The sequence below is a fragment of the Drosophila sechellia genome, chromosome 2R, assembly GCF_004382195.2.
Source record: "Drosophila sechellia strain sech25 chromosome 2R, ASM438219v1, whole genome shotgun sequence".
NCBI classification, from domain to species: domain Eukaryota; kingdom Metazoa; phylum Arthropoda; class Insecta; order Diptera; family Drosophilidae; genus Drosophila; species Drosophila sechellia.
In genome coordinates this window covers 20847915-20871098 of record NC_045950.1, presented here as the reverse complement: position 1 = coordinate 20871098, position 23184 = coordinate 20847915, and the positions used below count along the sequence as shown (strand labels likewise).

The 23184-nt window shown below is 44.6% G+C and overlaps 2 protein-coding genes across 5 annotated transcripts in view; one reads left to right on the top strand and one right to left on the bottom strand.

The window, feature by feature from the left end:
- Positions 1-266: 266 nt before the first annotated feature.
- On the top strand, positions 267-7102 carry LOC6618904 (transient receptor potential cation channel protein painless). The gene is made up of 4 exons (XM_002043116.2): positions 267-310; positions 3941-4168; positions 4229-6241; positions 6309-7102. Exons 2-4 carry the CDS (start codon positions 3950-3952, stop codon positions 6840-6842), a joined length of 2766 nt encoding a protein of 921 aa, XP_002043152.1. The 5' UTR covers positions 267-310; positions 3941-3949; the 3' UTR covers positions 6843-7102.
- Positions 6933-23184, bottom strand: part of LOC6618901 (sodium channel protein 60E) — a 30011-nt gene continuing 13759 nt past the window's right edge. The window contains exons 7-27 of one of the 4 annotated variants that reach the window (XM_032714148.1): positions 22412-23147; positions 22142-22356; positions 21915-22085; positions 21666-21859; positions 21502-21604; positions 21311-21439; positions 19884-20126; positions 17686-19829; positions 17300-17627; positions 17138-17238; positions 16391-16565; positions 16015-16311; positions 15584-15738; positions 14760-14893; positions 14027-14696; positions 13559-13918; positions 13346-13454; positions 13099-13280; positions 12730-12830; positions 10981-11238; positions 6933-10911 (exon numbers count right to left, since the gene is read on the bottom strand). In XM_032714148.1, coding sequence (XP_032570039.1) covers positions 10415-10911; positions 10981-11238; positions 12730-12830; positions 13099-13280; positions 13346-13454; positions 13559-13918; positions 14027-14696; positions 14760-14893; positions 15584-15738; positions 16015-16311; positions 16391-16565; positions 17138-17238; positions 17300-17627; positions 17686-19829; positions 19884-20126; positions 21311-21439; positions 21502-21604; positions 21666-21859; positions 21915-22085; positions 22142-22356; positions 22412-23147 — 7302 coding nt within the window. In that variant the 3' untranslated portion in view covers positions 6933-10414. Of the gene's footprint in view, positions 10912-10980; positions 11239-11668; positions 11788-12729; positions 12831-13098; positions 13281-13345; positions 13455-13558; positions 13919-14026; positions 14697-14759; positions 14894-15583; positions 15739-16014; positions 16312-16390; positions 16566-17137; positions 17239-17299; positions 17628-17685; positions 19830-19883; positions 20127-21310; positions 21440-21501; positions 21605-21665; positions 21860-21914; positions 22086-22141; positions 22357-22411; positions 23148-23184 lie in introns of those variants that run through there. The other 3 variants (XM_032714147.1, XM_032714149.1, XM_032714150.1) reach the window with 3 other exon arrangements.

Here is a 23184-nt window from a genome sequence, read left to right as displayed (position 1 = left end):
GAATAGAATATTTAGTATCTATAATCACTTGTAGCCGTTTGTTATTAGTTATTATTAGCTGTTCGGCATACATACAACTGGGAAAAATTTAGCATTATTTTTTAATGCGCCCGGAAAGTCTTAACAAGTGTGCCCATATATCTGCCATTCACAAAATCTAAGCTCACGAGACAAAAGAGTTATCGATTGATAGGCAGGCTCTGTGTGGCCCCTGTTAGCTTTCTGTTAAATTTAAATTTCTGTAAAGTGCCCGCCACTGCGATCGCTTTCACGGATCAGATTAGTCGTTGTCTGGATATTAACGAGGAAGGTAATGATCGAGCAGCAGTGTCGTGCGTTACTTGCTTAGGCGCTGAGAAGTGTTTTGAAAACAGTTTTTGAAAGCCCGAGAAAGATCTCAATGGGTATTGACCATTGACTGTTGAGTCATCTCATTCACTATGCAAAAAAGACCGGTGTTGCGCCAAATCTTTACTTAAAGAGGATGACTCGTGGGGGAAATTAAGACGTTTTATTAGTTACGGCGAGTGAATCATGTGTAATGCAGATCTGAAACCGCAGTTGCAAAGTGATCTGTGTTCGACTTCAACCCACACAACAAAAACATAAGCAGTGAAAACAAGTTTTAAAACATTTAACGAACCAAGGTTAAGAAACTGCAGAAAACGGAGCCCACGGCGCAATCGAAAAAAATTAAAAAAAAAAGCTTTGTTTTAATGACGCCAGAACAGCTAATAAATTGATTGAATTGCATTTGATAAATGATTAATTTGGAATGTTTGCGACCAGTGACGTACGTCATCGAAGTATTTTAAAAAACGATTTTAAAATGCCTGGTGGGCAGATAACGAACATGCCCTAAAAGGCAACGCCCGCCGTGTCCACTTTTCTGTGAAGTGCTCGGATTGTGATACCATTCCCAAATACGATTTGAACGGATGGTGTTCTTGCTGACCAGGCGAGTTTAGAAAATGTCGTGTAAGACGAGCCGACAGAGGCCCATGTTTACCCAACTCGGAACTGGGTTGGGGACAGTTTCCCCCAAGCACAGACATTTGCATCAAATTTAGGCGTACAGTGCTTCCGCTCCCCTCCAGAAGCGCTTAATATGCGTTTTTTATTGCCAATTACAATTAAGTAATCCATCGATTAGGCGTTATGCGGCATGTTAGGACCCACCTCTGGAGCCCGCGCTCCAGCCTACTCACGACTGCAAAAACTGTGCGACTGGATTGGATTCATTCGCTCGCTGATTTGGCTCCGCCCATCTAATTTTGTATTCGCTTCCTACTGTTCGTGGGCACAGGGGCGTAGGCCCAAAGGGGCTAGAGTTTTTTGGACCGATTGGTAAGTGGTGATTCCTTCGGTTCAGGAATCCATCCATCCATCTAGCATACGAATTAGCTTTCGTGTGTTGATCTCACACATATACTATGTACATACGTCCGAGTGTGTTTAATTAAATTATTTGAAATTACTGAATCGTGCGGAGCGGAGGCTCTCTGTCTCCCCACTCCGGACACCCCTCCCAAATCTTTTGTTGTGCACACGATGTGGGCCAGTCAATTGTTTATGAAGTGCACAGTGGGTATATAGAGCACCGATCTCCATGTGGCAGGGGTATCCACTTTCGTGTGGCTATTGCCCATGTGTCTGTGGGCTGTTCGCTTAAACATTTTTTCCGAATACAACTAAATTCTGGCGCTGTTGTTTTTTCGCGGATGCTTCACAAGCTCACTTCACCATGAAGTCAGCCCCCGTCCACATCTATATCCACATCTTCAGACCCATCTCCGCACGCATCCATCTTAATTATGACTTTTTTACGATGACAATTTCGGGCTGAGCTTTGCAAAGTTGATTACACAAAAAAACTTCAGTTGTGGACTGCTGTCCCCAATCACGATAGCTGTTTTTCTGCCACTCCTAAGCATTTTCAAAGAATTCGTGTTTCTGGCTATTTCCCTTGTTTTTCCAGCCCCCAATTTAAGTGTAAACACAGCCGAACGATCGTCTGTTATTCATTAACTGCAGAGAGAGCATTAAATTTAGCAAGCAAAATCTTCCGTTGCCAATAAACGGACTTTATGGACAAGTAAATTAGTTTATTGTATTTCGAAATCGCCCACTCCATGAAAATCTATAAGGTCACGATATAGCCGAAATGTTGGCACTCCATTCGTTCCGGCACGTATGTACGTATGTATACAACATGATAAACAAGGGAAACGCGATTTTAATATTCCTCAGATATTTGCTTGGATCCGTAGCAACTATAATTATCTGCGCTGCTTCATATCCAGCTGTCGGTGTCGCGAACTCCCTTCTTTTTCCAGACATTTTCCAGACTATCCCTCCGGTCCCCTCTTGTTGGGTTCAATTTGGATTAAGTGACAAGGAGAAGAGAAAGCGAGAAATAATGTTGTTGGCCGAAGTTTATCTACTCTTTTGTGGAAATCAGAATATATTTTCGCATAATATTTGACGGGCGTGACAATTGTAAGCTGAAGATCTGTAACTTCTCTATTTCATTGTGCTGTACTGAGTTGTATTGAGTAAACCCATAATGGTATTTCTCATTTATACCATTTCCACATTTTTGCTAAGAGCTGTGCAATTCTTCCGGTAAATGTTTGTGTTTGCTTGCTTCTTGTTTTTCCTGTGCAAACCTGATCGACGGGTTTTCTTTTGGCAGTCTCTAAGTGCATTCCACATCCCGAAGGCTGCGAAGAATTCGGTTCCCCGGTTCACCCGGCTCTCTCTGAATGGCGGTTCTTCTAATTTTGATTACGCCATTCTGTCAACTGTCGGCTAAAACTTTGGGCCTGAGCTGGGCAAACAATAAAGTGGTTTGTCAATTGGTTTTACAAATAGTAGTGGCCAAATACGCAACACAAACAGAGGGGCCAAACAGTGAGCCAATTAGAGAAGATGATTGTGCGATTCTGTTTATCTTATCAGGCCGACCTTCCCACCTGGGGGTCATTTACAAAACCCAATTTTTTGCCCAGCCAAAAGACTTCGACTGAGTCCGCTTTCAACGGATGGGTCGCGCATATGTTTCCTGATTACCAATTCTTCGGCTATTGATAAATAATCAGAAGTGGCGTATTCAAATTAGCCAGGTCTTGAGTGTGATTAGCAGATTTCTCACACATTTCAAGTATCACAGCGGTCAGCACAGAACTGTGGAAACGAGAATCCCCCAGAAGAATCCGCCTTGAAATTTACGAACAAAGCCGCCTATAAATCTCGCAATTTCGGCGCTCCCATTGCCTGAGCCGCCCCAGGCTCCATTCGAGCCCCATCTAGAATACTTATCAAAGCGTAAAGCGCAACAAATTGATTGCTAATTGATACTGATGTGTCGATTATTTTATGATTATTCTTTATGATCGTTAGACGTTGATACCCGCACCAAACCTGATTCAGATTTAGTGGATCACTCCGGCCGCAGCCACTGCTGGTACTTTGGGGGCTCGAGTACCCCCGTCCACCGCCAACCTTGTCTTGTCTTCGCATGGATTGTTATAATTTAATAACTACACGGGGGAGCAAATTAAGACCGATTTCGGTACCACAGAAACCACTTAAGACGCTTTCTTTAATTGCCCCCAAAACGGAGATTTGGCTGTGAAGAAACCTGTAGGGCAGCTTTTTGCTCCCGCTCCATTCCAGCCTCATGTCCACTCCATGTGAAAACCATCGTAGCATGAAGCGATGTCAAATGCCGTTTTTCGAGAGCGTCCAATTCCAACCCATTGTTTCTGACTTCCAAGGCCCTAAGGTCTAGTGGGGTCACAAAGTTGCCTCAGTGAGCAATGCGGGTTCTTGCTTAATTTTCAGCTTACGTTACTCATTCGACGCGTGGGGGTAATTACCCGAAGTCCAGCCCACATAGACATTGCTCATCCGCTCCGTGGCTGCTCTTTCTTTGCAGACCAAACCCATGGACTTTAACAACTGCGGCTTCATTGATCCACAGGCTCAGTTGGCTGGAGCTTTGGCCAAGCAGGACATCCGACAGTTCGTTGCTGCCCTGGACAGCGGGGCCCTGGCCGATCTACAAGACGACCGTCATACCAGTATCTACGAGAAGGCACTCTCAACACCAGGTTGTCGGGACTTCATAGAAGCCTGCATCGACCACGGTAGCCAGGTGAACTACGTGAGTAGAGCAACAGGGAGTAGAGGTCGGACACAATCTAACCACAGTTCATCTTCACAGATCAACAAGAAGCTGGACAAGGCCGCGATCAGCTATGCGGCCGACTCTAGGGATCCAGGAAACCTTGCGGCTCTCCTTAAGTACCGCCCCGGAAAACAAGTCCAGGTTGATAGAAAATATGGGCAGCTTACTCCACTTAACTCACTTGCCAAGAATCTCACGGAGGAAAATGCCCAAGATGTGCACTCCTGCATGCAACTCTTGCTGGACTACGGCGCCTCGCCGAATATCGTAGACCAGGGCGAGTTCACACCCTTGCACCATGTGCTGAGAAAGAGCAAGGTGAAGGCTGGGAAGAAGGAACTGATTCAGCTCTTTCTGGACCAGCCGGAGTTGGACATCGATAGTTACCGAAACGGAGAGGTGCGCAGACTGCTGCAGGCGCAATTTCCGGAGCTTAAGCTGCCGGAGGAGCGTCATACCGGGCAGGAAATTGACATCCAAACCCTTCAAAGGACTTTACGGGACGGGGACGAAACACTGTTTGAACAGCAGTTCGCTGAGTACTTGCAGAATCTCAAAGGCGGGGCGGATAACCAACTAAACGCCCACCAGGAGGAATACTTTGGACTGCTGCAGGAGAGCATCAAGAGTGGCAGGCAGCGAGCCTTCGATGTCATTTTGTCCACTGGCATGGACATCAACTCGAGACCAGGCAGGGCCAACGAGACCAATCTTGTAGAGACGGCCGTGATATACGGTAACTGGCAGGCGTTGGAGCGACTTCTGAAGGAGCCAAACCTGCGACTTACTCCAGACTCTAAGCTACTAAATGCAGTGATCGGCCGTCTGGATGAGCCACCGTATGATAGCTTCAGCCACCAGCGCTGCTTTGAATTGCTCATTAATAGCGATCGCGTAGACATCAACGAAGCTGATTCCGGACGCCTGGTGCCTCTGTTTTTCGCCGTTAAGTACCGCAACACGAGTGCGATGCAGAAGCTCCTGAAGAACGGTGCCTACATTGGTTCGAAGAGCGCGTTTGGCACACTACCCATCAAGGACATGCCACCCGAGGTTCTCGAAGAGCACTTTGACTCTTGTATCACCACAAACGGCGAGAGGCCTGGTGATCAGAACTATGAGATCATCATCGATTATAAGAACCTTATGCGCCAGGAGAGAGACTCCGGAGTGGGAAAGACTTCAGATGCTCTCAATCAGCTGCACGACGAAATGGCCCCGATCGCCTTCATCGCCGAGTCGAAGGAGATGCGCCACCTGCTCCAGCACCCGCTGATCTCGAGCTTCCTATTCCTCAAGTGGCACCGACTTTCCGTGATATTCTACCTGAACTTCCTGATATACTCGCTTTTTACCGCCTCCATAATTACCTACACGCTCCTTAAGTTCCACGAAAGCGATCAAAGGGCTCTTACTGCATTTTTCGGATTGCTCTCCTGGCTGGGAATCAGCTACCTTATAATACGGGAGTGCATCCAGTGGATAATGTCTCCAGTTCGGTACTTCTGGTCTATAACGAATATTATGGAGGTGGCTCTTATTACACTATCTATCTTTACCTGCATGGAATCCAGCTTCGACATGGAGACGCAGCGCGTCTTGGCCGTATTCACCATCCTACTAGTCTCCATGGAGTTTTGTCTACTAGTGGGCTCCCTGCCAGTGCTCTCAATTTCGACGCACATGCTGATGCTGCGAGAGGTGTCAAACAGCTTTCTAAAGAGCTTTACCCTCTACTCGATCTTCGTGCTCACCTTCAGTCTGTGCTTCTATATCCTCTTCGGCAAGTCAGTGGGGGAAGACCAGTCTAAAAGCGCTGAGCCGGGTCCACCTATGGAGAAGAAGGAGGAGGACGAACAGGGCTTCAACACATTCACCAAGCCTATCGAGGCCTTGATCAAGACCATTGTGATGCTGACAGGCGAGTTTGACGCCGGAAGCATCCAATTCACCAGCATCTACACCTACCTGATTTTCCTGCTCTTCGTGATCTTTATGACGATAGTGCTGTTCAACCTTTTGAACGGTCTTGCAGTGAACGACACCCAAGTAGGTCTATCGCCATTCGTATTATTTTCCTTCGCTAATCCCATTTCCGGTGTTATCTATTATCTAGGTTATTAAGGCTCAGGCAGAACTGAACGGAGCCATTTGCAGAACCAACGTCCTTAGTCGGTACGAGCAGGTTCTCACTGGCCACGGACGCGCTGGTTTTTTGTTGGGCAACCATCTCTTCCGCAGCATCTGCCAACGTTTGATGAACATCTACCCGAATTACTTAAGTCTGCGTCAGATTTCCGTGCTGCCGAACGATGGAAACAAGGTGCTTATTCCAATGAGCGATCCCTTCGAAATGAGGACCCTTATGGGCACCAAGAAGGCTAGCTTTCAACAATTGCCCTTGAGTGCTGCAGCGCCCCAGAAGAAGCTGTTGGATCCACCGCTAAGACTTCTGCCCTGCTGCTGTTCCATGCTCACCGGAAAGTGCTCCCAGATGAGCGGCCGGGTGGTCAAACGGGCCCTCGAGGTAATCGATCAGAAGAACGCGGCGGAGCAGAGACGGAAACAGGAACAGATCAACGACAGTCGACTGAAGCTGATCGAGTACAAACTGGAGCAATTAATACAGCTGGTCCAGGACAGGAAGTGATGGAGCATGTATTTCGGTAGCTTTAGTATTTATGAGACTAATCAACCTTTTAGAACGAGTTGCATTTAACTTGCAGTTTAAAGAGCCGAGTTAGTCGGAAATTGTTTTTATTAACATACGAGTAATGAAATTGAACAAAACCCTTAATAATTGTCAGTAAGTAAGTAGTATATAATGGTTATATAGACAGTAAATATTGTATAAACGAATATCATTACTGTACCATTTGTACCCGAATAAATATTTAATTTCAAATGTTAGATGTACGCTTTTTAGAGTTTTCATTTAGTTATTCGCTTTACTTAATCTTCTTTTATTTTGATTTGATATGATTCGGTTCAAAATGTGTGTTAGTCACATATTATGGTTAATGGGATCTTAATCTTTTACTTTTTTGTCTTCCTTCTATCATAATTCTTTTGTTTAAGTCAGAGCTGAACTGAGCGTAGCGGACCAAATCGAATTACACGGGCGTAAAGAGCTAACGAGGCAATCAATGGCAATGGAAAACCGACTGGAAATTTATGCAAGCTGTGCGGTCATAATTTGTTAACAATTTTCAGCCTAATTATTTGTTTTTTATGATTTCCGACAGCAACGGATAAAAAGCTTCAGGCCGTTTTATGGCGTGAGTGAAGCGCAGGCATCGATCGATTAAGCTAAGCTAGAATACAAATTACTACTAGGCCTTAGTTTGGTTACTCGACTTGATATCGCTGTTGATTAGCTGCTGTTATTGTTAGAGGACTAGGACTAGGACCTTTAAAGCGGCAAATCAAAATAATTGACTTAGTTCTCGGAGCGTTTTGGACAATCTTACGACTTGTTATTCGGTTTAAGTGGTATTATTCGTCTTATTCTGCTGCTGGTAGCGTGGCCGATGAAACATTAACTGCTATCTTTCGTATATACTTTAATCTCAACAATGTATATATATAAATAAAATCGTGTATTCTGTAAGGCATGCCTAATTAAACCAGCCGTATTGCTAACTATAGGTATATATTTGTGTACTTCCTGTGGTTTTGCTTTCTGCATCCTGCATCCACCTATCTCTCCCAAGTCCGGGAGATTGTCTTAATGTCTTGTCTGTGTTGCGTGAGCTCTAAATGCATAGGATTCGGATCTGTCTTCTCCTCCAATTCCGGTTCGCTTGCTTCGTACTGCTATTGACCGACTTGAGTGGGACGAAAGCCGCATCTACTGCGATTACGATTATCTAAGAGTTAAGTTTGTCCTTGTGTTCCCAGATTCTGTGTGAGTGGCCTGCCTGTTGCTGTTGTTTGAGTATTGGTTTCGGTAACGATGACTCGAACTAGCGTCTCTATAATTGAATATGCATCATTCCTTTTATTGTCGTTATACTCTATGACTAAATTAAACATCCCACATCATTGCATCGCTCCGACTGGTCTCGCCTCGCTCTGTAATCTGGTTAATCGATTTTTGTTGAAGAAAACTAAAATAAAAGCATTTCTCTTTTTTTGAGTTTTTAGTTTTTTTCTGGTTGGAATCAGGTTCTATTGCTATTTCGTTACCATTATCATAATCGTTTTTCGTTTATGTACAATCGAATACGAGTACGTACCAATATTAAATATCACTTAATTGACGAGTGTTTGGTTTCTGTCTGTTTTTGGTTTTGTTTCCTTGTTAACAATTCTAATTAAAATTATGACCTTACTTTTTGTATTTTCTGTGTAAAAATTGCAGTTAAAATCACAATTAAGTTGTTGTGTGTTCATTTGGTTGTTTGTTTCTGGAAAAAACGTTTAGTTGGTACCATAGAATTTCAACTTACTATCAATCGCTGTCTGATTGTCTGTTGTTAAGTTATGAAAGTAGAGTAAGAGTAGCAAAGTGCCCTGAATGGCGCGGGGGTGCATAAGTAATTCGGGATTTGTTAATATTTTCCCACTCGGAGTGTACGTTATTCACTTCTTAACTCTTTTTCCTGTTCGATGTTTAAACTTAATGCGATCACAATGGAGACTTAAAAGAGAGAACAACACTTAAAAAGTAACAAAACAAGGCGAGTTTCTTGGAAACTTGGCCCGTCCTAACCATTCTTAGTCGTACAATAAAGTGAGTGTAAATTGTAAATTATTTTGCTAAAATAGAGTTCATGTGGAAGCTTGTTGGTTGTTCATTGTATAGGAGACCAAAAATGTTACGTCCTGCTTTTGATTTGCTTCTTTCGACTGCACTTATCGAAAATAAACTTAAAAACTTCACCTTCGTAAACTTCTTCTGACTGGTACTTATGTGGACTGCTGATTGATAGTGTGTTAATCCCGACTGGGATTAGGATTGATTTATATATGTAAGTGCGTTGAGTACAAAATCACTTGACATTGTTTTTGGCTTAGTTGTTACCAAAGACCAATATAATCTCTAAGATGCGTAACGGCCACGTATTGGTGTTTGCAAAAAAAAAAAATGGAATGGCGCTACGCATCTTCGTATTTTAACGTCTTTGTTTTTAACGTTGGATGCACAAGAGAAAGGGAGATGGGGATGAGGGAGGAGCCATAAGATATGTACAATACAATATAATAATAATCAAAACTACTAATACTTCGCTTTTGTACTTCGAACAATCGGTAATGGATAATATTCGCTATCGTAATCGCATTTGTAATCGGCAATCTTTGCGCTATCGTAACGAAAAACCTTTATAAATATTTCAATAAGTTGTATCTAACTAACGTCATATGTCTGTAACTATAGTATTAGATCTTTAATTTAAAATACTTCCTTTGGCATATGTACAAAATGTATTTAGATACTATTCACATATACCTTCCGTATATGCAAGTCGATAATTACGAAACAAACACTACAGTTATGAGCCTAGATCTAACCGCGATAGTTAGTTACACATGTTATGTATGCATGTGATGCAAACCTCTACGTATTGTATAGTTCAAAAACAACCTTCGAAAATGTGGCAGAAAGTTGGCCCACGGCAGGAGAATAGAAGGCCGTGCCGATGCCTTGCCTTCATTGTCTCACTTGTGGGTCAGGCATTCTGACTACAACTAAATCGGGCAGTAAACTACCGACAAATTTGCTCTTCCTCAATTCTGATTGTGACATTAACCATGATGATGGCGATTCCGACTCATTCGGAGTTTTGATTAGATTCGAGTACTACAACGGTTTAATGCACGTTCTTGTTAACATAGTTAATATTGATTTCCTCCTTAAACTGATATTGCATGTATAAATTTGAATAGCTTCGTATCTGTATATGTGTATATATGTATATCGTATAAAGCGATTAATATATAACTATATAGGTAATCGACTATGATAACAAAGGGCGGGCCCCATGCCTAAGCCTAAGAAACTACAAGTTCTGACACAAATGCACACAGGAATCGGCAAAGAATACGCACTCAGACCGAAGGTTGTCAGCTTGTACGCCGTGCCGAGGGTGCGGCTGCCGATGCCGCCGACGACGACGAGGAGGACGAGCAGCTCCTGATGCTGCTGGTGCTGCTGCTACTACTGCGGCTGCCACGGCTGGAGCGTTTCTCCGAATCCCGCAGAGGAGTGTTGACCGGAGGTCATCTCTGTCTGTCTGGAAGTGATTCGAACTGTGCTGTCTCGTCCTGCCCATTCCCTTGGTCGTCGGTGACTTTCTCAGGATTATAGTCGTAAAACACCTGCGAAGTATCGCCCTGGACATTCACATCGATTGGCGCACCCACATCATCAATCACCGCTGAGCTGAAATCGCCTCGTGGCGGGTCCTTCGGACTGTCCACCATGATCTGGACAGTGGGCATCGCGCACGTGTCCATTGAGCTCTCTACCGAGCCAGTTGTGATGCGTATCTGAGGCGGCGGCTGCTTGCCAAGCATGTCCAGGCCTATACCAAAACGATTTCCGTTGCCGCTCGAGGACGGGCTGCTCTCATCCTCCTCCTTGTACTCTTCGCTCTCGCGGTGTACCAGTACGTGGACCAGGGTTGCGTTGTCCGGACGCAGGCTCAGCGAGTGCGGATGCGTCTGTTGCTCCGGCGACGGCCTGGTGACGATCACCTCGGGGGCTGGCGCCTCAGCTGGAAGGGGGAAATGGGGACTTTAGTGGGATGCTCGTTCGAAAGATAGAAAGTATAATTCACACATACAGACAAAAGCGTTCTTGTTTACTCTTAAAGCGCTTTGTGCTGACAAACCTCTTTCTAGGGGCGGTTTCTTGCGAATGAAACTAGAGGCGCGCTTACGTGAAGGAGCCGACCCACCCCCCACCGCCTGGTGTCGGTCGCTGTCGGAGGCGGAGGTGGCTGCTGGGCCACACCCAGTGGCTGGGGCGGTGGCGGTGGAGGAGGCCGTGCCGGAGGTGGAGGCGGAGTTTGAGGTGGTGTTGGTCGTGTTGTTCATTGCGGCTGTCGTGGGTGAAATGTACGCATTAGTGTCAGGCAATCGTGATGGCACAACGCACAAGTACGAAGGTTGTGTGGACAGACAGGTAGGTCAGATAGACGAATAGATATAGATATAGATATAAAGAGATCGCAGAGAGTAACAGTTAATGACTCAAGAACATAAGCTTAGAACTAGAAATGCAAAATACTGTTTTCGATGGAATGCATCTGGATGGAGATAGGCCACAAAAGTGAGGTTGATACTAACTGAGATTCAGAGAGTGGTGCAGATGTGGTTCGAGGTGCAGGCCTTTCGGGCGGTGCCTTTGTACAGGGAGTATATACAAATAGCGCAAGAGTTGTGAATGGTCTAATAAGTGATGGTTGTTGGTGGTGGGTTGTTAGGTCGAATGGAAAGTGGGTGGGTGAATAGGCACTTGTCAATAATTACTTTTTCTATGTACTGAAGGTGAGGTTAAGCTGTCATCGACAGCATCCTGATGACGCAAAAAGAAATTATAAAAGCTTCGGCGACGACTTGCTCTAGGCGCTTCCACAAAAATGCTACCGCTAATAATAGTAATAGTTTAGTAGTTGGAATAACAGTAACAATCATAAGCATAAATTTCAATTATCTGGATGTAGAATGTTAGGTTTATGTCAGTTCACATATAAAAGTCGAGGATATTGTTTCGTTTCAACGATAGCTGCAATTTTTTGACGAAATAACAAAAGAAATAGGGAAAGCTTTAAACGCTAAAGAAGCTGTACATCATTATCAATGGCGATGAAATCGATTTGGTATGTGATTTTGTCTTAGAGTTCCAATTACCTGGTGGCATGTTCGTTAAGCTACATTTAAACTAAATGAGAGTAATTATAGATAGCCAAATTATCTTAACGATCTATATAAGGCCAAGCAACCAATCAAAACTAAATCAAATGGCGCATTCACGTGTTCATCGCAAATTAATTTTGGCGAGACAAGTAAGGTCGGAATGGGTGGATCTACGGATTGGATTCAAAGGAAAAGCCGCTACTTACAAATGATCTTAATATTATTGTTATAGACATTTTTCAATTATTTTAAAGCTGAAATTACTGTGAATCTTTTTCTGATAATTGTCGACTAATAGTTGAAAAGAGTTGCTGTAGGGAGCTTCTGACTGCAAATGAGTTTTTGACAGACTGCTTTCGTTCGCAGAAATGAGCTGAATCGAGTTGAGGGTCGAGTTTGGATGGAGATACTAAATAGATTAGGTATAAAGGTCGAATGATTCGAGTACTGGATAGTTGGTACTGTAAATACATATACTTAATCTATCTGAATATACAAGGATTGTGGATGAGTTATAGTCGAGAACTTAAAACGAAGTTGGTAAGATTGCTTGTTGCTTTTGTTTTAATACTGCTATTGATGTTGTCTGTTGTAAGATTTAAGATTGTACGTAAGTAGTAGGTTATAGATTGCCAGCTAAGCTAAGCAGCTGATGACTGGGAGATTGCCTTTACCTAGATAATTCAAGCCACTAGGCTGCGAGCCACTTCTGAGAACGGCAGTGACCATGTCTGCGAGCAGGGACTCATAGTTTAGGGAGATACAAGAGGATTTGCTAGAAATAGGGCTTAAGTTCATATACACTGTGGACACACAAAACGTTAATTTATCGATGCAGATCGACGGTTATGTTCTTGTTGCATGTGGCATGAGCATGGATAGCCTTTCGTTTTCGTCTAAAAATTGCATTTCAAATTCATCGCAGCCATGAAACATAAACATACATGGAATGGCTACGTGTCAGTATGTGTGTTATTGGAGTGTGTGTCATGAGTCGATGTGGTTGTTTTGAGTAAGAGGAATGGGTGCTGCTGGATAACTACCGTTTGCCCAGCTCGTCGTTTTGCTGTTTTATATCCTTGACTACTTCGTCGGCACCTGAGACGAGCATCAGAGGCAGGTTCAACCAGGGCCCAGCTAGTTCGCTAAGATCGGATGCATCCGAGGCACGCGACGATTTTCGAGACGAGGCTCGACTGGAGCAGGCGGTGCCTCGACGACTCACCTGCGGAAAATTAAATATGAGCATATTATAGCATTAGCATATATAAAGTATATCCCTGTACTCACCTGAAGGTGGAAGAAATTTAGGGCAGAAAGTTTTGTTTGCCATCCGCCAGGGCTGGAGGTTTGAGTGGCGCTGTCCCCAGAATTGGAGCGTTCCTTTTCCCGCTTGCGCCTGTGAAGAGACACCATAGGATTAGAAACTCGCAAATATCAGATAGGAAGTTCTCCGGAGAATGCTAGAGTGAGATAATGGGGCTGTTGTGGTAATTGTAGTACCGCAAATATTCCTTCCAGCCCGTTTGAATGGTCTTGGCCGCCTTTTCCTGGCGCTTCCAGATCCGCGTCGACGAAACAATTTCCAATTCTTTGCGCGTTGGAAACTGTTTCTTGAACTTGACATCCATTTGTTCCTGCAACTGTTTGAAGTTATCGGTCTCCTCGACATGACCTAGCACGTGCTTAACGAGCGCGTGCAAAATGTCGAGACAGTGTATTTTATTACCCCTAGAAATGGGTAGATTAAATGACACTAAAGCGACATTATTGGGCTTCGAGATGCCCAATGGTGGATCGAGAGAGGCAATAAAATCGGACAGTTGCGAGAAGTGTATAAATTGGGTGGCATGTGGATCGTATCTGCAAGTAAATCAGATGGTATAGTCAGCAGTGTTCCTTAAATTGTTTTCCAGGCAGCTTTTGGCGAGATCCTACGGCTAGGCCTACTGTCAGGAAGAAAACACATACTTTGACCAGCGAATGTAAAACATTTCCAGATCGTCCTCGACGATGCCGATTTCCTCCTCCTGGTGCGCCTGATTGAAGTTTTCCAGGATAATGGCAATATACATGTTGATCACAATCATATAGCTGATGATGATAAAGCTCGTAAAGTAGGTAATGGATAGAAGCGGGTGACCGCAGTTTCCGTTAGTGTGCCCATGGATAAATGGGTCGCAGTCGGGCGGCTGTATCATCAGGGACTCAAGGACGTCGTTCCACCCGGCTGAGGTCATCAACCGGAACAGTAACTGCATGCTGCGCCCGAAGGTCTGGAAGTTCACCATGTCATCGAGGGCACCTTGGAGCTTGACATTTCCGAACAGCGACATGCCCAGAATTGCGTAGATAAAGGTGATCAGTCCTAGCAGAGCTCCGATGTTAAAGAGGGCGGGCAGGGACACTACGAGAGCGAATAGCAACTTTCTGATACCCTTGGCGGCCTTGATCAACCGCAATATACGCCCAATGCGAAAGACGCGGACCACCCGAAGTAACGTCGGACTAATGGGCAGGTCTATCATGATGTCTTCCATCAGAATCCCGAAGATGGAGGCCAGCACCAGAAGGAAGTCGAACATGTTCCATGGGACTGTGAAGTAGTGGTAGCGCAGACCGACAATCTTCACAATGGCTTCTGCGGAATGGAGATCATTTAAACACATCAATATATAAACAGCAAATTATTTCAGCGACTTACCTAGACCAAATACTGTGGTGAAAAAGGCGTTGCTCACTTCCAGAATGAAGAAGACTGCATGAGGCTGATCGTAGTGCTCTATGCCCATTGTAAGCATATTTAGAAAAATCAGTACAAAGATCGCGATCTCGAACCTGCACATCACAAAAGTGGATAATTAATTAGATTTTCGTTTGACACTATTAAACATCGGTCTAGCCGAATTCGCGGTGCTTAAAGAAATTCAGAAAGACGGGGATTATGTACAGGCATTTCGAGGAGCACCACTATAAGTAGATTCATATAGTTAACTAGTTCTAATGCTAACTATGTTTTTCATGCTGGTTGTACATAGAAAGGCGAGCTATTAAAGGGTCGGATCTTGAAGCCAAAGGACTGCTACTCATCCGATAGATAGAGCATGCCTAGAGTGCGGAGGGTCTGATATTTCGATTAGTTCAGTCGTTAAGTATCATAGCAAAATGTGCTCTACAAAACTTCAAGGGGTATGCATTTGAATATAGTATACACAGATTAAAAATACAGAAGATAGAGTCATTTTTGACGGTGCTTGCTTGAGACAAGCACCGGCTTTGACCAAAAATGTCGGAAATTTCAAGTGTTTAAATGAATTTTATCACCAAATCAGAAACATTCTATAGATGTGTTGTGGGCCTAACCTAAGCAACTAAGCTTTAGCATACAAGTTGGTACAAAAGTACAAAAAGAGTTCATAGAGGACAGAGTCAGACTAATAGTAAGTACAAACTATAAGTAGATATACGTATTTGCTGTTCTTAGATTGAGATTGATTGGATCAATGGTTGATTGACGGGTTTGTTTACCTTCTCGAATTGGATAAATCATAAAACATAGCTAAAAAATGATTTATAGGTCGCTTAATAACTTTCTGTGGTTTCTTTCGTCCCAATTTTTTCATAGCCGTGTAATAGTGTTTTTGAGATTCGGTGAGAAACATTTCCAACACTCCTCCTTCATACTATAAAAGTGATGAGAATAAAATGAACATTTAATTAAATATATACAATCCACAGTTATGTAACCCACTAAGCGGTATGCAAAAGATATTCAATGAACAACTGTCACAACATAGCAACACAATAACACGGATAAATTTACACATTATGACGGCGATTCGAACGGAATACATCGATTCAAATCAAAGATGGATCATATATGGTTTGCGTTTGTACAGGTGATTTAAGTGTGGTTGCAAAGAAGCTGACCGGGCAGGAGCATAGGCCAAAGGACTTACCTTCTTCTTAAGCATGTTAAAGTTATCAATAATAACTCCAATGAATAGATTCAGTGTGAAGAACGATCCGCACACAATAAATATAACAAAATAAATATACGCATATAGGTTGGCTTCCCGCTGCGGTTGCAGGTCCACTCCACGAGCATCAACAGCGTCGGCCATTACCTCCATCCAGCCCTCGAAGGTCGCCACTTGCAGCAGGGCCAGATAGCCCATCCCCACGTGGTCGAAAGTAATCTTAGAGTTAATCCACGTGTAGTTCTGTTCGATGCAGTCCCACTTGTCGTTAACCTCCTGGAATATGAAATGATTAATAATATCTCAGGTGTTAATTGGTATGAAGCTGCATCTGAACATCCACCAGAATACTTACAGTAATCGGCAGTAGCTCGCCCATCTCATTAACGCACTTAAAAAATTTACCACCAAAGAACTGAACACCCATTATTGAGAAGATCAACCAAAAAACCAAACAAACCAAAAGAACATTGAAAATTGATGGTATTGCATACATGAGAGCGTTTACTACAATTCGCATTCCTTGCCACCTGGAATAGAAATGATCGATGAAATGCCAGCAGCAATAACGTGATGGACACATGTCGTCTCAAATATGCCGGGAAAGTGCTAAGTGGTCGTGGTCAAATGGCTACTTTTAAAAGTGGTGTATGGATGGTGGAGTGGAACTCATCTGCTTAGTCAACTATTTAGCTAGCTTATCTTACATATATACATGTTTTCTTTTATATTTCTACAACATACCAAAACTACAGAGGCATAGGAAAGGTCTATACTTTAACTACAGACTAAACAGATTCAAGGACGAGGACGAGGACAAGGACGGAGGCGAGGACGATGCAATGCGTGTTCTACGAGTACGTATTTCTATTCGAAATTCATAAAGAAGACGAGATTGTATTAAACACTGCACACGGCTTGGATCGCATCGCTCGGTTTGACCAACTCCTCCCCAAAAAGATACAATAGATCAGTAGTGATAGAGGATGAACGAGAAGTAGTGACGGAAGTTCCTACGCAGATAGCTTTCTTCATCGGATGCACGTATGTCTGAGAAGGTTGTGGTGCAGCCTATCGGGAGACCAATAATTGGTCAACTTACCGAGAGATGGCTCTCAGCGGACGCAAAGCTCGTAGTGTGCGTAGCGATCTTAGGACCTTAAGGTTCTCATTCTCTTCAATAAGCAGCGAGAATACTGATACCTGGAGGAGAACAAGTTGGTTAGAAGTATTCGTACAATACATTTTTATTAATGAGACTTACAAACACTATGATGAAATCAAGAATGGTCCAGAAGCTGGTAAAGTACTTGGAAAATCCGAGGGCCAGCCACTTGAGGATCATTTCAACGACGAAAATCAGACAGAAGGAGAAGTTAATCCAGTATAGCACTCTTTTTAGCGTCTTGTTCTTGTCCAGGTTAATGTCCTCGAAGCAGAGCGTGATACTTGACGCAAAGATCAGCACCAACACAAACCACTCAAAGGCCGGAGTATCGACAACCGTTAAGACAGCCGTCCTCACGCGCGTCCAGTGCTTGGCGCTCTGCGTGTCCATGCAGCTCATGAACCAGGGGCAGCGAAAGTAGAAACTGAAAAGGAGTCAGAATTAGAAAGCGCAGGAGCGCAGGAACGCTGAGGAATACTTACTGATCGTAGCACTTCTGAGGAAAACAATCGTCAGGCACCTTGGCGGCCTTTGTGGCCCCGTAGCTCGGAAAAGTCATGGGATCATTGTAAGCTCCCTGCGAGTTACGCCTCCCACCGACAGTGAGATCGTCTACGTAGGAAACCAAACAATGCCATGGTTTTTCGGTCAGTCGCGTAAATGCAGACGGCTTCTGGGTGGCATCTGGCGCCGTCGACTGCGACTGCTCAGTCTTTTGGGCCATGGCCAGAGCCAGGGCTGAGCTTGTGTCTGCCGCTCCCGAGCTGTGCGACTCGGTGCGCGCTGACTGGAAGGATGCGGCTTTGTCTAGCGTCGATTGTGGATGCTCCATGCGTCGCCGCTGCCCAGCCATTGAGTGAGCATGTGCCTGAGAGTGGGCATGGGCGTGGGCGTGAGTGGGTGCTGCTTGAATGCTAGTGGCATGAAAGTGCTGCTGGTGCTCGGTAAGAGCAGCCAGCGGCGGGGTGGTTTTTAGCGATGAAATTTGCGCCAGTGTCGGTGGCTCGATGCTCGATTTTAAGGAGGTAGGCGGAGTAGCAGGAGTAGCGGCGGGTGGCGTGGCCATGCCCAGCTTTTGTTTCTGGATCAGGAGGTTTTCGTACGAGTTCGTGCTCTTTAGAGAGAGGCTGTCCAGACGCAGCTGGTCGGGACCATGCTGAAACTTGCGCGGCATCTTCTCCGACTCAATGCGTAGCGTCGAGATAGGCTTCTCCTCCTCGGGTACTTCCTCCACGCGCTCAATTAGGGAAAGACGCTTGAAGCGATCAAACTGCACTGTGAACGGATCGACCTTTCGCCTGAGAAAGGGTGATTGATTAGGTTGCGCCTGGCTGGCGCTGGTGGCTGCGACTGCCATTGCTTCCATGGCCACGAAGGGGGCGTGGATTTGATCACAGATTTTGCGTATCTCATTTGAGATGCTAAAGTCCTCATCGATCTTGCGTTGTTTTTCTAAGCTGCGACGCTTTAGTTTTACGGACTGGCGCTGAGCGGCTGCGCTGACGGATTGCGAACGTCGTGGTACGCTTGACAGGTCATAACTGTCGTACGGGTTTAAGGGGAGCACTACCTCGTCGGCGGCCGATCGCTCGGAGGCTCCTGTAATGATAGCAATGTGCTCCATAATGGCTTTAGTGGCTTCATCGGCCGCCGGAGAGGGCTCTGAAAGGTTGGAAAGTTTGCGCTCTAACGATGTGGTGGATCGCTTGATCTCTTCTAGTTCTTTCTCAAAACTCTGAATTATATTGTCAAACTCTGAGTGTTCCACCAATGATTCGTTCTCAGGCTGTCCCATCTGACTAGACGGTCGTCGGGATCTCATGACATTTGAGATACGGCTCAGGTTGGTCCCTTTTTGCAGATCCTCTTCCTCCTGCAGGAACTGAAATAGTTCCTTTTGGTCGCAGTTGAGCAGTTCCTCTCGCAAATTGCCCTGCTGAGACAGCAGTTCATCCTGTTCAATAGATATGGAGTTCAGGGACTGACCGATGGAATGTCGCCGCATCTCAGCCTCTTCTGACTTGAGCAATGAGCGCTGAGACTGCCCACTAGATTGGGATAAGCGATCCAGTGACTTTCGGTAGCTAGGTGATCGCGTCAGCAGGGACTTCTGATACTTGAGATAGGCCTCGTCGTGCTCTTCGCTTCCATAGCGCCGCGATGAGTTGTCCTGCAGTGAGTCGCCTCGGTTAAAGGAACCACAGCCGCTCCTTTGATCGTTAGCGTACGGGTCTGTATCGGTTGAATTGTATTGGCCCAGCAGGCGCAGCTCGATTGATTCTGTGTAGGTAGCCTCCTCGCGTGAATCGTTCTGTTGGGTGCTCACTCCCGAAGAGATTTGGTGCTGCAGCCGGCGCTCCGAATGGACGAACGGCGTTAGATTTTGGCAGGTCCCGTTTCCATTGACAGAGGAAAATGAGCCTCCAGTGGTGGCCATCATAGCACTTTCATACGTAGGTGGCATCGAGTCTGAAGTGGGTGGCAGTGGATGCGCCTGTAGCTGGATCTGCTCTGGCAAGTCTCCCGTGTCATCATACTCAAGGCCATCGACTATCGTATGCAGCCCGTCATGCAGAGGAATCTGGAAGCCAAAATCGGATCCAGAAACTGGGCGATTCATAGATTCCTGAGAAAGATAAGGGTTAATTTCATTGTTCAAATGTGATATGAAAGACTTTACCTGATAGCTCAATCTATGAAACTTGGTTTCGGCCAGCACACCGGGCTTGTCGCCTCTCTCCAGACCAACTGCAGCCTGATGGGAGTGAGTCTGAGCATGCGCCTGCTGGGCGTCTATTACGATCTGCTGGAACTTCTCAGCAAACTTTCGTTCCTTGCGATCCTTGCGCTCTTGTCGCTTCTTGCGAATCAGATCGCGCACTCGTTCGATACTCCTTGCCAACTTGGACTCCTCGCCCACTTCCTATTTGGGTCAGAGATGGCAAAACATTAGAACACAGCGAAGCCTAAGGGTGAAACTCAACTAAATAGTCCGCTACATGTTTCTTTTTGAATAGACATCAATACAATTGGGGATCCAATGCATACAAAACTGAATACGACTTATGCTAAGGGCAGGCAACATAAAAAATATAACGTACATATATATCCTGATCGACTTTTTACTACTCTATACGTAAATATTTACACATACAGTATGTCTGGATTTAGATATGGATTGGTTAACGCAAACGAGGCAAGCAAGTTTAAAGCAAGTAAGAAGTTTAGTTAAAAAAATTACCTTCTTCTTGAAAATCTGTTTAACGTTTTCAGTGTATTTAAATTGTTTAAGTTTCGTTTTGATTGGGTTTAAGATTGTGTTTAGTGTTTGGTGTTTTTTGTGTCGCAAGTTAAGATTTAAAACGCATTGTGCAGAGTTGACGACAGAAATTCGGTTAATTGGAATACGCTTTAGTGCATTTTTAAGATTTTTTTTACATGTAGACGTACAAAAAGACTTAAGCGAGGTCTGTTCTGACTCTGAGCTGAATGCGATTTAAGTGATTGCTAATTTTTTCAGAACAAACATCGCGGAAACAGTTTTCGGACGGGGCCGAACTAAAGAACCCAGCAAAGGGCGTCTTTGACTCCTGTGCTGAGTGGGGTTATTATAGTTTTGCTTAAATAAGAGAGTATGAACATTTAGCACAGTTAGTAACACAATACAGACAGCGATTAAATTTAGTAGGATTTTTAAAAACATGAAAATGATAATCGGTTTTGCTTGTGGAAACAGAGGAGTGCCACAAATCGTATGGTGTATAATTCAACTGGAAATTCAAATGGGTGTGCTATCGCGCGATCATGATAAAGCAAAATTCTTACACTCAGAGACACACAAATACCGAACACCACATAAAGTGCAAGACAAATTCAAATCATACATTAATAGTTCGACCAAACAATCGATCATCTTAACCATTTTAATGGATTGTTTAATGACACGGGAGAGATGATCCCTCCCCCATCGCTTTTCGAGATTTTCGGATTTAGTTATTAGGTTGTTTAAGTACCTTTTCTGGTACACACATAGACATAAAGACATATACATTCACGAACGCTAAGAAACTGGGATCAAAATATAGGCATTCGGAACATTTGACTTGCCTCTTTTTTCGACTTGAGCTCCTCGGAGTTAAAACTGTTGAGCAACAAGGCCAAGAACAAGTTAAGCACCATGAAGTTTCCCATCACTAGGGTCGGCAGGAAAATGGCAAAGCAGGTGGAGGCTCCTTGCTGGAAAATTATATCAAATTTTAGTAACTTTCAGATATTAGTTATTAGCCGTAGGGCCATACCTCTTCTTCGGCTCGCATACAATCCCAAAGAGGCTCGATCCATTCGCCGCACAGAATGCGAAAGATCATCATAAATGAGTGAAAGAAGTCATTGAAATTCCATCTGTTCAAGGGTATACATATAATTAATATAAAATCTTTCATAGATTTCATTTTGGTCTTGCCTTGGCACTGGATCTGGATCAAACTTCTCGGGCGTATAGTCTTTGGAGAACAGTTGCATGCCGATAACAGCGAATATGTAGATAACTATGACCAAAATGAGCGTGAGATTGCCAAGAGCGCCGATCGTCGAGATTATAATGCTAAGCAGCACTTTCATTGTAGTCCACGATTGAGCCAATTTTAATACCCTTAGCTGGAAAAATTAAATATGAAAATCCGAAATTGAAAACTAGGTGATGTCCTCCTACCAAACGCAAGCCACGCAAGACACTCAAGCCATCAACCAACTCAAATATTATATCCAGCAAGCTCGCAGTAACGATAAGAAGGTCGAAAATGTTCCATCCGCAAAGAAAAAAATCTTTAGACAGAGCCATTAGCTTGACAATGCACTCAAACGTGAAAATTGACGTAAAGACCTAAGAGGGAAAGAAAAAATTAGGTTTATTCTGGTGGTCGGCAATGTTACACTCACTTTGTTTCCCACATCCAGGGCGTTGCGGAAGCTCTCACTCATCCCATGGTGTTCCATGGCCAAAAAGGCTGTGTTTAACACGATGCAAAGTGTGATGGCCAGCTCGAAAAGGGGATCCCTCACTACCTTGTATAGGCAGTTTTGAAATTGTAGCCAGCTTTCATAGTCGGTGCACCAATGAACGCAGCGATCACAGTTTCGGTCGGGTAGGTCATCTGAAATGGTGTTATTTGCGTATAAAGTGTCCATCCAACCAAACTTATTTCTTACCGATCACCACCACCTCCGAAGAGAATTCCTGGTGCAGGGCGTACACATTGTGGTTCTTGATGCGGGCAATGTTTCCATTGCATTTAATAAGGCGTACCTCGCGTGGAGAGAGAGCCAGCTCAACGGTGGACACGTGCCCCATATCGTTCGTCGTATCTTGTTCCTCGTGATCGTCCACTACCCCAGAGTCGTCCTGCGAGGACTCGCGGTTCACGCCGCTTGAGTTTGAGCTCGGCTGACCGCTGCTGGCGATGAGCTGGCCTTTGTAATCCGAGGGGTAAAGCATATTAGGGTTCTTTACGCCCATACCGGTGTCCTGGAAGCTGATGCGCCCCTTGGGCGTAGGGGCCATTGAAGTGTTGCTACCGCCACTACCTGATTTGGCCAGCTTGTGCTGCTGCTCCATCTGCTGGTATTGTTTTTGAGCTTGCATAGTAAGTGCCGAGGGGCGTTCAGTTGCGCTATGGCGGGGACTTGGTCCAGGGCTGGGGGTGGCCGAATGGGATTTGTTGTCGTCCCCGTTGCTGCCGTTCCCATTGCCGTTGGTGCCACCTTCCTTTCCGCCTTTGGTTTTTTTTCGCCTAGTTTTTTTCTTGCTGTACGATGCCAAGAGGACTCCTTTCCGTGAGTCGATCTTTTTTTTGTTGTTCTTGTTTAGTTTTTTTACGTTGAGCACCGAGGGATCGAAGCTAAAAGTGGAGTCATCCCGATGGTCCAAGAGATCCTTCTTGCGTTCCTGCAAAGCCATTACAACTTTAGTATTGCGCCAGATA

What these genes read in the sequence shown, in the direction of transcription:
- LOC6618904 (XM_002043116.2), top strand. Translation starts at nt 3,950, where the DNA reads ATGGACTTTAACAACTGCGGCTTCATTGATCCACAGGCTCAGTTGGCT. An exon ending in ACGGTAGCCAGGTGAACTAC is followed by an intron (nt 4,169 to 4,228) that starts GTGAGTAGAGCA and finishes TCATCTTCACAG; the next exon opens with ATCAACAAGAAGCTGGACAA. An exon ending in TTGCAGTGAACGACACCCAA is followed by an intron (nt 6,242 to 6,308) that starts GTAGGTCTATCG and finishes TCTATTATCTAG; the next exon opens with GTTATTAAGGCTCAGGCAGA.